Source organism: Mus caroli, unplaced genomic scaffold, assembly GCF_978045245.1.
Source record: "Mus caroli unplaced genomic scaffold, Mus_caroli_1 scaffold_20, whole genome shotgun sequence".
NCBI classification, from domain to species: Eukaryota; Metazoa; Chordata; class Mammalia; order Rodentia; family Muridae; genus Mus; species Mus caroli.
The window spans coordinates 54049151-54063877 of NW_028227275.1; the positions used below are offsets into that span (position 1 = coordinate 54049151).

General features: G+C 39.3%; 1 protein-coding gene and 2 pseudogenes across 1 annotated transcript in view; all 3 read left to right on the top strand.

The window, feature by feature from the left end:
* Positions 1-14727, top strand: part of LOC147000195 (solute carrier family 22 member 19-like) — a 29710-nt gene that overhangs the window by 506 nt on the left and 14477 nt on the right. Inside the window, exon 2 of the mRNA XM_085833909.1 lies at positions 1048-1151. Within this exon, the coding sequence (XP_085690035.1) occupies positions 1048-1151 (104 nt within the window). The remainder of the gene's footprint in view (positions 1-1047; positions 1152-14727) is intronic.
* Positions 6113-7881, top strand: LOC147000196 (zinc finger protein 280B-like; annotated as a pseudogene).
* Positions 11464-12832, top strand: LOC110285971 (tyrosine-protein kinase Yes pseudogene; annotated as a pseudogene).

The window sequence follows — 14727 nt, forward strand, 5'->3', positions numbered from 1 at the left end:
TCAATTCCTTTCCCCATCAAGACTTTATGATGGGACCTTCCCAATAGCCTAAACAGAGCACATATTGTAAGAATAGCCTTTATATTTTTTAGTAAGTATAGTTATTTCTCCATTTACTAGGATGCATCTAGTAATTTTTTAAATTTGATTAAGATAAATTAAGATATGAATTTATTCCCCTTGTCTTTTTCATTATAGGAATGGCCATTATTTCGGAAGCAACTTTTGTGCCAAGTCAGTTTAAACAGATAATTCATATGTAGTCTCATAAACATTATGACAAGTCAGTATCATTAAGTTTTAATTTCAATTTTTAAATATTTGGAAGACCATACTAAACTACAGTGTCTGGGTAGGAATGTGGTTCAGTGCTATACTGTATCATGTGTTAGGTTGAAGATTCAAATCTTACCACTACCCCCCCCCCAAAAAACCAATACTCTGCCTTCTTTTATGGCTAGAATGTGGCTGACGGTTAGCATACGTCCCCAAGCACTAAAAGCCCTAGGTCCCATCACCAATATTGTCACAAAACATAAACCTAAAGAAGTCATGGCAGATTTTCTCTGACACAAAAGGTTCTTCAGTGCTCTCAAATTGCTGCATGATATAGCCATATTTGAGAACTTATTTTTTGGTTTGGGGGGGTTTGGCTTGGTTTGGGTTTTTTGGAGACATGGTTTCTATGTGTAGCTCTGGCTGTTCTAGAACTCACTCTGTAGACCAGGCTGGCCTCAAACTCAGAAATCTGCCTGCCTCTGACCCCCAACTGCTAGAATTAAAGGCATGTGCTGCCTTTATTTTACTTCCAAAGTTTAACTCCCAGCCATTCGAGAATTTTTTAGTACAGGTTTAAAATCACTAATATAACTTACAGAATTACAGGAAGATTCCTGGAAACAGGTTTGTTTAAGCTGAGACTGGATGATAGAAATCAAATGATGATGAAGCTAGAGAGGAAGATGGGGGCTGGTACAGTGGAAATGGGAGCTAGTGTTGAATAAAAGGAACAAATTTCACTGCCATGTTGATTTTCTTCTCTTCCAGTGGGACCTGGTGTGTGGATCTCAGGCACTGAATTCAGTGGCTAAATTTATATACATGACTGGTATCTTTATAGGACATATCATGGGTGGCCACTTATCAGACAAGTAAGTATCTGTGCTTTACAGCTCTCTCTATATATGAGGATTTTCATCATCTAAATTGTTTTTTCATTAAGGAGGATTCATTGCAGATTATATTCTTGGATCTGTACCTTTGAGCCTAGAGATCACTGAACACAAATGGAAAAGTCCATGTACTGTGTTTTACATGTTTAAACTGTACTGTGGGCAGAGACATAGCTATTCAAGATGTGATTTAGAGAAGTGAAACAACATGACATAGAAAGATAAGAAGAGTTCATTATGGGAATGAAGCAAATGAGTTTTGTCATATAGAATTCACCCTATTTGAATATTTTAGTGAAATACTTATATTTCACTAGTTATGTGAAATATTATCACTCTTGATCTGGGTCACTAGGCTTCTCAGAAATTGCCTTAACAAGTCATAGTGACAAGAGAATAGAAGAAGAAACAGTTTTAACTGCTCAAGCATGACATTGGGATGTCCTTTGATACCTGTGACATGTGGGGCAAGGTGCAATGAGTGTGGCTGGGAAGATATGCCTGTTGTTTTTATTTTTTCTTCTGCCAAAGTAGATTTTTTTCCTTTAATTGAAAAGAATTTTTCATACACTATATTTTGATCATTCACCCTTCCCTAACTTCTCCCAGATATTCCTTGCCTGTCCACCTTTATGTTGTTTTTCTTAAAATAAACAAGAATGTGAAATAAAAAAGAAACACAAACAAAACTTACAAAACACAAAAAATGGAAATAAACAATCAAAAGACCAATGAGACCAAAAAAATGCCCAAGCAAAGCACAATGAAGTTAAAAGTTGTTTTTTTTTTTCTTTTTTAAATACCATTGAGTTCATTTTGTGTTAGCCAACTATTCATAGACATGGAACCAACCCTGTAGTTCAGTTAATATATTTGATGAGTCTCCTTTGGAGAAAACCTATTTTTCCCTTGCCAGTGGGTATAAATTGCAGTAAGCATCTTGATTAGGGGTAAGAGCCTGTGTCCACTTGCCTCTCTTAGTACTTGAACTTTATCTGGCTTGAATTTATGCAGGTGTGCATTCTGCCAGTCTCTGTGAGTTTATATGTACATCAATCCTGTTGTGTCTGGAAGACAGTTTCCTTAAAGTCATCCCTACCCTCTGTATCTTACAATCTTTCCATCCCCTTCCATGTAGCTGTGGTGAGGTGTGCATGAGACACCACCTTTGAGCACTGTGACAACACAATAGAGAACTGTGTCATCACAGTTGAGCACTATGACACCACAGTGGAGCACTGTGACTCCACAGTGCAGCACTTCTTGATCCATGAGGGTAGAAGTCTGATGAAAACATCCTATATAGAAATGAGGGTTCCAAAGCCTCTCACTCTGCTTATTGTCCAGTTGTGGGTCCCTGTATTAATTCCTATCTACTGGCTAAGCAAGGTACTGATCTATGGGTTTCACAATATGTCCGTAGAAATCATTTCATTGCTATGTTCCTTTTGTAGAATAGTAGTAGGCATTCCCCTTTGACCTACCTACTGCCGGGTACTGGTCCACTTTACTAGTCTTAGATATGAGTTCCACATCATGGAGCGGGCCTTACATCCAATCAGAAAGTAGCTGGTTACTCCCTTAATATTTGTGCCACTGTTGCACCAGCACATCCTGCAGGCATGTCCCTGTCAGAGATGATAGGGTTTGGAGCTAGGAGCTAGTGACGATTACTTCTCTCCTTGGGTAGCATACGGAAAACCTTCTAATGCCCTGAACGCTAATCCTTAGGAATGAACCTTCTAGTTAGACACCAGTTTGACTTCTCCATGTTCGCTGATATATGCAAGTGTAGTCTTCAGAAATGGGGTCTTACCATCATTGTGAAGAGTAACCAATATCCTTGACAACATAGGAAACCTCTCCTAGCCTAGACATGGACAAGATTGAAAGACTGATAGCTCTTTCTCGATTCTTTCTCAATTCTGTGTTGTTTGGGGGCTTCCATGAGGCCCCTTTGCTAACAACCCAACAAAATGTAACCCATTCTTGGCAGTGGAGGTTTCCTTGGTGGCATGAGCTCTCAAGTTTGAAAATTGTCTCCCTATTATTTGATAACTCCATCTAGATTCCTTTCACACATGAATGTGTTTTAGGGAGCTTTTACAGTAGTAGGGTTACATATATTTTTACTGTCCTTTAGTGTTGCTTGTCTTTCCCCTATTGCCTCCTTTACCTTTCTCTGTTATAACCTTCTCTATTTAATCCTCTTATTATAGTTTTCCCTTTGTCTCTCCATAACAGTATATTCTATTTCCCTTCTTTGGACATGTTCTCTTCCTCCCCAGTCCTTACTATGTGCTCTGTGCTATTGAAAGCATTTGGGAAGCTTGAAAACTAACATCCACATTGTGGGGATTTGAATAAGAATGCCCCCAATAGGCTCATAGATATGAATGCTTAGTCACCTTGTTGGAGCAGGTGTGGCACTGTTGGAGGAAGTGTGTCACTGAAGCTGGACTTTGAGGTTTCAAATGCTCAGACCAGGCTCCACTCTTTTGGCTACCTGCCAAACCAGGTGTAGAACACTCAGCTACCTCTCCAGTGCTATGTCTGCCTGTGTGCTGCCAGAGTTCTGTGGACTGTATCTTGAGTATTCTGGGGTTGTTTTTTTGTTTGTTTGTTTGTCTGTTTGTTTGTTTTTGCTAATATCCACTTATTAGTGAGTACATAGCATGCATGTCCTTTTGGGTCTGAGTTACCTCACTCAAGATGCTATTTTCTAGTTCCCAAATCCCTTATTCCACTAAGCTGAGAATTTTGAGTAATGTTTTAGAAGAGTGGCACTGGTATTTATATCAGAGAAAGTAGCACTCATTATGTTGGACACATTAAAAAGTCACATGTATGGTACATATTATGTATAATATGCACATAATTTTACATATATCTCAGTGTTCTGCTTTAAATTCCCACATTCATACATATAAATTCATATATATAAACTCATCTTTAATGAGAATTTTAGTGTAGTTGATGAACAAGATTCTTGTATTTAAAAAAGTCAAGATAACTGATTTGTCCATGTATTTTTCTATGGGCCTCTCCTGAGCTACATCTACAATTCTAACAAGAAGACCACAAAGATAAATCTGCAATTTAGGAATGATATCCATAGTTCCTTCTTGGGACATCAGTTGTAAGCTGGGTTTTCCATTTGTCTGTAGACCAAATTTTCTAAATACCCGCAAGACTATTTCAAAATGTTTTCCAATCCTTAGAACCTACTGGTTCCTGTGCTCTTTGTGTGCAAATAACATCTTGGTAACTAGTCCCTTCATTCTATGTCATTAGATTAAAATATAGAGACAAAGGAAGAAGTAGAAACTGGTTCTAGGTTTAGCTCTTTCTCCCACTCCCACTGTACTCCTTCCCTCTCTTCTCTTCTCTCTCTTTTCATTGCTTCCTCTTCTATGTGGTATAGAAAATTGATTAGCATGAATGCATGCATTAAGCAACTATGATAGGAAAGTTTTGATGAGTTATGAAGCCAGTGACATAGAACACTAAGAAGTGGTACTACAGCTCATTTGCAGAGTGACAAGGAAGACAATTGAAATAGGTTGATTCATGTGTTACAAAATGGTAGATATTCAGACTTTTTTAAAATATTAAAACTGTCACACTAGGGAAGACCTGCATTTGTGTCTTGTTGTTTCCTTAAGGTCTATAGTAGATTCTAGTATTTCTCAGTGAGAGAAGACATGCTTAACCCTCTAGAGACTTGAGGCCCTGGGGAGTGGGGAGGCCTGGCATGGGTTTGGGGGGATGGGAACATTCTCTTGGAGACAGGGGGAGGAGGGATAGGATGAGGAACTGTTGTAGGGCAGAGTGGGAGAGGGATAATGACTGGACTGTAAAAAAAAAAAAAAAAAAAACTAAAAAGAATCAAACCTGAAGAAAAAAATAACTCTCTGCTTAGTTCTGCACCTTAATTTAAATGGGTTGTGTTGTTGTTGTTGTTGTTGTTAAGGGTATTTTTTAGTTATTTATATATTTTGATATTAACAGATGTGTATTTTTTAGTTATTTATATATTTTGATATTATCAGATGTGTAATTGGTCGGGATCTTTCCCCATTATGTAGGTTCCTACTTTCCCTGAAAGATGGTGTCCTTTGCTGTACAGAAACTTTTTAGTTTCATGAGGTCCCGTTTATTAATTGTTGATCTTAGTGCCTGTGCTATCATTGTCCTTGTTGACGTCTGTCTTGACCCACTTTTTCATTCAGTGGTGACTCATTTAGGGTCTATGAGTATGGAAAGTTCCTGTTACTGCTGTTGTTGACATCTAGCTTTAATCCAGGGTGGCCAGATAGGATGCAGTTCTTTCAGACAGGAACACTTTTCAATTTTCTTGCATCTAATGAAACTTGGTTTGTGTCTGCGTATATGGGCCATCTTGTAGAGGTTCCATAAGAAACTGAAAAGAAAAGGTCATGGTGTGGGGGCTTCCAGCTCAGTGCCTCATGAGCCGGGGTGTCCAGAGAGGCTCTGGTATGCTGGTCCTGGCTGGGAGGTAAGGACAGGGGTGTGGTGCTGGTGACCTCTTTGGGAGTGACCAGGAGGGGACGCCAGGTGAGGGCCTTCTTCGTGTCTCCAGGAAGTAAGCATGAGTAGGCCGAGAGCCCAGGGACCCTCTCCTGGAAGCTCCAGGCATACACATGCGCCCCCCTCTCCCACAAGCCCCCCATCCCGGGACTGGGTCTGCTCCCCTTAAATTCCTTTCCCACCACCGAGGGCCCCTGTGGCGCTCAGCTCACCTAAAGTCCTGGAGGCTGCATACCCCACTACAGGGCTCAGCAACGCCTGCCTGCAATCTCTACCACTAGGGAGGAGGAGGGAGGACCACTTTGTGAGACCCATTCAGCACTTGGACTCTCTGAAGTTATTAAAAGTTTTAGTGTATATCTGCGGTGGCAGTGTGTATGGAGGAAGTGGTGGGTCTTGTGACCACACTTGTCAGGAACCACATTAGAAATGGAGCAGCCATCCATGTTAGATGATGAAGAACACGATTCAGAACCACAGCAGAGTTCATAAGAACCCATTCAGGTCCTCCATGAAGATGCTGATGAAGATGCCGGGCTGATCTTTGTAGGGCTGGAGAATGTAAAAGAAGATGCTGAGCTGATCTTTATTGGAGAAACTTCAACTTTCCAACCAGTCAACTCGAACATTTTGAACAGTCACCCCAGGTTCACGGTTTAAAACAAAAAAAAACAAACCAAAAAAAGCATGACCGACTTAGAGAGACCATGACTCAAAGACTGCAGCCTTCGAGTCCTTCCTTCCGCCCCCACATCAGAGGCAGTGGTTGTCTTGCTGGCGTCTCCAGCTGAATCAAAATCAACAGATAAGCCTATTGCTATTGAGCCTTTGCTCGAGTCTGATTATAAAAGTAATTCACCACAGCTTGTGCCTAGTAGCTCGTCAACGTGTTGTTCGCCTCTGGTCGCACTCTCAAGTTCAGAGAATAGTCCCAGTAAAGGCAGAGCTTTCAGGAGATTTGAATGGAAGGGAGTTTGTATGTGCCATTTTTCCATAAATCCACAGAGGCCTGAACATAGTATTGAGATTGTAGAACCACTTTCTTCAGCTTTGCCCCCTTTCCAGTACCTTCCACACCTCGAATGTGCAACAGAGGATGCCTTCCTTTGATGCTCCCAACTCTCTGAGCCGTCTTGTGAATGGGGCACCTCCTTCAGAGGACTCGGTCCACCCTCATCAGGAAAGTGGATTGGTGGAAACAGACTTTTCAAGTCTAGCAAGTCAAGAGACTTTTGATCCCAAGAGAGGAAGTTTGACCCTGTTACTTAGTGACTTTTATTATGGAAAGTATAAAGGAGATGGGAAGCCAGAACAAAAAACTCACACAACCTTTAAATGCCCCAGCTGCTCAAAAGCTCTAAAAAAAAAAGTTAAATTTATGAATCACACCAAACATCATTTGGAGCTCGAGAGGCAGAGGAGTGAGGACGCCTGGGAGAGCCACACCACCTGTCTGCGCTGCCACCGGCAGTTCGATTCCCTGTTCCAGCTGGAGTGCCACACTGAGAACCTCCTTTGTCCATTTTGTCTTAAGATCTCCAGAACTGGGCTGCTGTACATGTGCCATTACAGAGGCCACTGGGAAAAGAGCGGCCACCAGTACTCCCAGTGCTGGCTACCGTTTTTAACCTTCAAGGAAAAAAAATGGAGCATAAGACCCAGTACCACCAAATGTTTGGGAAAATGGCATCTGTCCAGTTTATGGCTTGGGCTGAACTTAGTTCCACTCTCAAGCTGTAATAAGAACTCGCCCAATAATATTGGACATAGCACAAAAAACAGACCAGGGTGACTAGAATTTAAACCCTTTCCGGGGTCTTCGTTTTTCAGTCCATGTGTGTGGTTGAATATGTAAAGCTTGCAATTTGATGCCCTGGTGCGTTCCCTTGGTGCTAGAGATTAAACCCAAGGGCTTTGCCACTGAACCAGATCCCTAGTCACACGTTGTGTCTTATCTCCTATTTAAGTGGTTATACTGTCTATATAATTTCCCTTTGCTGGATGTGTAATTTCCAAGTTGATCACACTAATATTGCTTGAGTCTTACTTGAAGCACTTTTGTGTGCAAGATATGTCCTAAATGAAGACTTGCCTTCTCCTGCCTATCATACTACTTGGCTGGTCACTAGCCTATGGAGGAACAACTTTTCATAGAACTGTAGAGCATCCTCTGACGATTAATCTTCAACAACTTCAGTAGCATTAGCTCTTCTTTTTACAATTCTGGGATGATTTATCCTTGTGTCTTCTTCGGGGTAGATAACCTCTTCAGAGTTAAGTTTCCCTTCTAGAACCTTGTGTGGAGTAGGACTGGTAGATAGAAATTGTTTGAATTTGGTTTTATTACAGAATGTTTTTCTTCCTCAATTTGTAATTGATAGTTTTGTCAATTGATAGTGGTTATCAATTGTGATTAATAGTTTTGCTGGGTAGAGTAGTCTAGACTGGGCATAGTAATCTGAGGTTGCTCAAAGTTTGTAGAAATGCATCCAGGCCCTTCTGGCTTTTAGATTCTCCATTGAGAAGTCAGGTGTGTTCTAATGGGCCCATCTTCCTATGTTACTTAGTCTTTTTCTTTAGCCACTTTTAATAACCTTTTTTTATTTTGTACATTTAGTGTTTTGACTATTAAGTATCATGGGGAATTTTTTTCTTGTATTTAGTGTACTGTATACGTCTTGAATCTTACTAGGCAACTCTTTCTTTAAGTTGGGGACAATTCTCTGATTTTGTTGGAAATATTTTCTGTGCCTTCAACTTCAGATTCCTCTCTTTCCTTTATAACTATTATTCATAGATTTAGTCCCTTTGGAATGTCCCAGATTTCCTAGAGGTTTTATCCCAGATTTCCTGGCTATTTTTACATTTAACACTTCCTTTAAGATATCCATTTCTTATTTCTTGTCTTCAACCTGAGTCTCTCTCTTCCATGTCTTCTAATCTGAATACTTACCTTTGTGGGGGTTTTTTTGGGTTTTTTTTTGGGGGGGGTTGTTTGTTTGTTTGTTTGTTTGTTTGAGACAGGGTTTCTCTGTATATAGCCCTGGCTGTCCTGGAACTCACTTTGTAGACCAGGCTGGCCTCGAACTCAGAAATCCACCTGCCTCTGCCTCCCGAGTGCTGGGATTAAAGGGGTGTGCCACCACGCTTGGCTATCTTTGTGGTTTTTATTTCACATCCTAAATTTAATTTCCAGTTTTATTCCAATTTTGATTTTCTTTAATGATTTTATTTATTTGTTAAATTCTACTCTTATGTCTTATTCTATTTTCATTATTTTATTTAACTGTTCAATTTTTACAGACTTAAGTTTGATATTTATTCATATCTTCTTTAATGTCCTTAGATATCTTTATAATTGCTATTTTGAAGTCCTTGTTTTGGGCTTCAGCTGTATTGCTTTTTTCAGAGCCTAACTGCAATAGGGTTCTTTTGGAGGCATACTGTCTTGGTAGCTCATGGTTGTGTTTTTCTTTGTGGGGTGGGTGTTTTGTTCTTTGGTTGCTGTTGTCCTCTATTGATGCTAGGCAAGTGTGAGGCTGTGGGGACTCTGGTAGAGAGTGCTTTTGAGGACTGATGGGTACTAGAAAGAAACGGATATGGGCCGGGAGGAAAGGCTAAGAATGTGGGTAGAAAAGAACTACGTTGCCTCAAAGCAGATTTCTAAAAATCATACTTTCATCCATGTATAGTAATTCATCTAATGACAATGGTCAACACAATTTATGGTATACAAATTTGGAATATATGCCTGAAAACATTAAATAGACACCCATTTCTATCATGCAAGTAGCTACATTTTCACACACCAGAAGATGCCAACACAGTGCCTTCACATGGCATGCCATTCATAGAGCTCCATCAATTCTCCTTTGTAAGGTTACTAATCCCATAAATGAAGGCACTACTCTCATAATTAATGAAGTCTCAAAGATCCAATTTCTTAGTACTATCATTCTGGCCCGTAAGTTTCAAAGTATGAATCTTGGAGGAACATGATCAGATCACAGCAAATGTGTCTTCTATCACTAATGAGAATAGGATGGTATCTAAAACAATAAGGTCATGTAGGTGGGAAAGATCCACCCTTAAATTCTGATTCTTGTGATTATTCACTACCTATTGTTTTGATTGCTGGGATAGTGATGCAAAACACAAGAAAATCAAGAAGAAAGACCAATGTGTGGATACTTCATTCCTCTTTAGAATAAGAAATAAAATACCCATGGAAGGAGTTACTGAGACAAAGTCTGGAGCTAAGACGAAAGGAAAGACTATCCAGAGACTGCCCCACCCGGGGATCCATCCCATAATCAGCCACCAAACCCAGACACTATTGCATATGCCAGCAAGATTTTGCTGAAAGGACCCTGATATAGCTCTCTTGTGTGAGGCTATGCCAGTGCCTGGCAAATACAGAAGTGGATGCTCACAGTCATCTATAGGATGGAACACAGGGCCCCCAATGGAGGAGCTAGGGAAAGTACCCAAGGAGCTGAAGGGGTCTGCAACCCTATAGGTGGAACAACAATATCAACTAACCAGTACCCCCAGAGCTTGTGTCTCTAGCTGCATATGTAGCAGAAGATGGCCTAGTCGGCCATCACTGGGAAGAGAGGCCCCTAGGTCTTGCAAAATTTATATGCCCCAGTACAGGGGAACACCAGGGCCAAGAAGTGGGAGTGGGTGGGTAGGGAAGCAGGGCCGGGGGAGGGTATAGGGAACTTTCGGGATAGCATTTGAAATGTAAATAAAGAAAAATATCTAATAAAATAAAACAGTTTCTAAGAAGCTTCCTTCTCTTTCAAGGAGGAGAAACCTCAGACCATTCTAGGAAGTAACAAAAGAAAGACATCTAGTAGACACACAAACTGGGAAAGCTTTTCTGTTATCATATGCATAATGTGGTATCCACTCTGAAGTGGACTTCATGCTCTTGCTCATTCTCCTAATAAAGATAAACTGTGACTGCTTGTTCTGCCTGAACTGATGTGAATTCCTATACCTTTGCAGCGTAAGAAACAAAGCAAACAGAATTCCTATTAGTGTCTTACTGTATAATCTACACTGGCCTTGAATTATTTGTGTACTAGAGGAACATTGAAATCATGATCCATCTACCTCAATTTACCAAATTATTGAATTACAGGTAGATACCCCGGAACTTAGATAAATATTTTTCCTAAAACTGTAATCTTGTCCAATCCTAATATAGTTTCTTCAATCATTTCTTTCTTACATAGAGTATGTTAATTGATGGCATTATTTCATCTAGTCAAAGAATTTGTTGACTTTTAGATCTTGATCTTTAATTCATTCTTATCATCTCTATTTTTTCGGAGGTTTTACTTTTCATATTTGGTACTTTTTAATACAAGTATGCATTTACTCTATCATCTTATTTTTAATTAACCCAGAAAACATGCATATGAATAGAACACTATCATGTAACTAGAAGTGACACCCATTTTCAAACAATATAGAGATTTTAGGCTTACACATCAAACTAGTTCTAATATTAAAGTAAGCAAATGCAGTCTGTCACCAAAAATAGAAGCTATCTTGACATCCCAAGAAATACGCATAAAAACTTTAGACAATATAATATAAAGAAATTTAAGACTTCAGTGACAACATAGGGCCAAGGACACTCTTTGTGACAGTTTGATAAAGTCATCAAAAGTTACAGGCCATTGTATTTCAAAAACAAAATGAATGAATAACATTTTTGTGTAAATAACAATCTGAATTCCATGAAGCTAGAACTACAGAATACCTTTCCTTTAAGAAGGGTGAAATATTTCAAATAATTAACAATAGTGAAGGAGACTGGTGGGTAGCAATTGCTACCAGAAAGAATGGTTATATCCCTAGCAATTATGTAGCACCTGCAGATTCCATTCAGGCAGAAGAGTTGTATTTAGGCAAAATGGGGAGAAAAGATGCCGAAAGGTTACTTCTGAATCCTGGGAATCAGCAAGGTATATTCTTAGTAAGAGAAAGTGAAACTACTAAAGGTGCTTATTCCCTCTCAATTCGTGATTGGGATGAGGTAAGGGGTAAAGCATTACAAAATCAGGAAACTTGACAATGGTAAATTCTACATCACAACCAGAGCTTAGTTTGCTACTCTGCAGAAACTGATGAAGCATTACACAGAACATGCTGATGGTTTATGCCACAAGTTAACAACTGTGTTTCCGACTGTGAAATCCCAGACTCAACGTCTAGCAAAAGATGCTTGGGAAATCCCTCGAGAGTCTTTGCGACTAGAGATTAAACTAGGTCAAGGATGCTTTGGTGAAGTATGGATGGAAACATGAAATGGAACTACAAAAGTAACAATCAAAACACTAAAGCCAGGTACACTGATGCCAGAAGCATTCCTTCAAAAGCTCAGATAAACTTGTTCAACTCTATGCAGTTGTTTCTGAAGAGCCAATTTATATTGACATTGAGTTTATGTCAAAAGGGAGCTTGTTAGATTTCCATAAAGAAGGAGATGGAAAGTATTTGAAGCTTCCACAGCTGGTTGATATGGCTGCGCAGATTGCTGATGGCGTGGCATATATTGAAAGAATGAACTATATTCACTGAGATCTCTGAGCTGCTAATATTCTTGTAGGAGAAAATCTTGTATGCAAAATAGCAGATTTGGGCTTAGCAGAATTAATTGAAGACAGTAAGTACACAGCAAGACAAGGTTCAAAATTTCCAATCAAGTGGACAGCTCCTGAGCCTGCACTGTATGGTCAGATGTGTAGTCATTTGGAATTCTACAGGCAGAGCTGGTAACAAAAGGAAGAGTGCCATATCCAGGTGTGGTAAACTGTGAGGTGCTGGAACAAGTAGAGTCAGGGTACAGAATGCCTTGCCCTCAGGGCTGTCCAGAATCCCTCCATAAATTGATGAATCTTTGCTGGAAGATGGATCCTGATGAAAGGCCAATGTTTGAATGTGTTCAGTCCTTGGAAGACTATGTCACTGCTGCAGAGCCGCAGTACCAACCAGGAGAAAAAAATAGAAGCTATCTTGACATCCCAAGAAAAACACATAAAAACTTTAGACAATATAATATAAAGAAATTTAAGACTTCAGTGACAACATAGGGCAAAGGACACACTTTGTGACAGTTTGATAAACTCAACAAAACTTTTTAGGAGAAAAATTGTAATCCAAGTAACCTGTGTGCACAAAACCATAGAGACTTTGTGTGAGTTCTTCCTGCACAGGAAAGAGGAGGTGCTCTTCACTTTGCGTGTTTCTTATGGAAACTGGAATTTCAGATGTGGTTACACAAAACCACTTTTTTTTCCTCCAAGTGTTAAGCTCTAAAGTACCAATGATGCATCTTACAACTTATTTCAGGGTCCAGAGAAAGTAGAGCTAGATAGTGTGACTGTGGGTGTAGCATGGTAAAAAAGAGCAACAGGACTACTGGTTACTAGTCGTTGCCTTTTCTTCCCCAAATTCAGAATCGCCACGAGAAAGCTATTTATGGTTATGTACAAAACTTGGCTGTTACACCACAGTAAAGTCTAAAGTCAAAGGAGAAAAAAAAAGAATCTGAATCCCAAATGTCTACATTATAAGAATCTTCTACATTATAACAATCAAATACAATTTTATAAGAATTATTAAATAATAGATATGTCAAGGAAAAAAAGAAGTATGACCTATTCGGTTGAAGACCAACTTTGCGATCAGAGTAAACTGAGGTGGAACATCCACCACTATTCAAAATGAAACATGCTCAGAACGGTCTCTGTGGGAGATTTACTAGTCAAATACTCTAAAAGATATATCTAAAATATATGTAAAAGAATGAAATAGAACATGGACAAAGTACTAATGGCAACTAGGAAACTAGTGTGTGGGAACATCAGTGATAGAAAAAGAATAAAACAGAAATCTGGATTTAAAAATACAGTCAATTAATATTTTCTCTAGAGACGACTGGTGGAAAATGACCCAAATACAATAATGAGTTAGAGGACAGAAACAGAACTGTAAAAAAAAAAAAAGAGGGGCTGGAAAGATGGCTCATCAGGCAAGAGCACTGAGTGTTCTTCCAGAGGTCCTGAGTTCAATTCCCAACAACCACATGGTTGCTCACAACCATCTGTAATGGGATCCAATGCCCTTTCTGGTGTATCTAAAGACAGCTACAGTGTACCCATAAACATAAAATAAATGAATAAATCTTTTTAAAAAGAAAAGAAAGAAAAAAGGAAACCAAAAGAGATTTATGGGTAAGTGGCATTCAGTGGGCTTATGGGACTTCCGCAAGCTCCTATATGAGTTATAGGAGTATAAAGAGAAGAGAGTAGAGAAGGGACATCCTTTTTTGAAAGGTATACTGTTATCTTTGATATACCAATATACAAATTTGAGAAGGTAAAATCTAAGATAGTGAATGCAAAGACTTTTGTTCAGAGAAATAATCAATAGATTCTATAAAATCAATACTCAAAAGATTGAAATAAGTGATTATATAAAAGTGATTCATTCTCATTTCAGAGTTTCTCTTTTGATTTAAATCTTGAGACACCATAGGTTTACGTGTTTGAATATTTGATTCCTTAGCTGAGGGAGAAGTTTTAGGAGATTATGGAATTTGGGGATGTGGGAAATGATTGGCAGGGTTGCCAGGCTTGAGGTTACTGCTGCACGAGATACTCACTTTGGTTTCTGTGTGAACTCTACTCCAAGAGAAGAACCCTGTCACACGCTCCTGACACCATGCACCTTCAGAAGCTGTGAGCCTAAACCAGCCTTTCCTTTAAGTAGCTTCTGTTACTTTGTCACAGCAATGAATAAATAGCTAATAGATATGCTAAATACTTAATTTAGTACAACGTATTTGTATTAAAATTCCAGTTTTGTAGTCTGTCATATATGGCTTAACTCACATGAAAAGCTAGTGGTAAGAAATTGAGAAGAGCAGAGGTGCTGGTACACACATTAAACCCCAGCTCGTGCAAGGAATGCAGAGGCAAGCAGG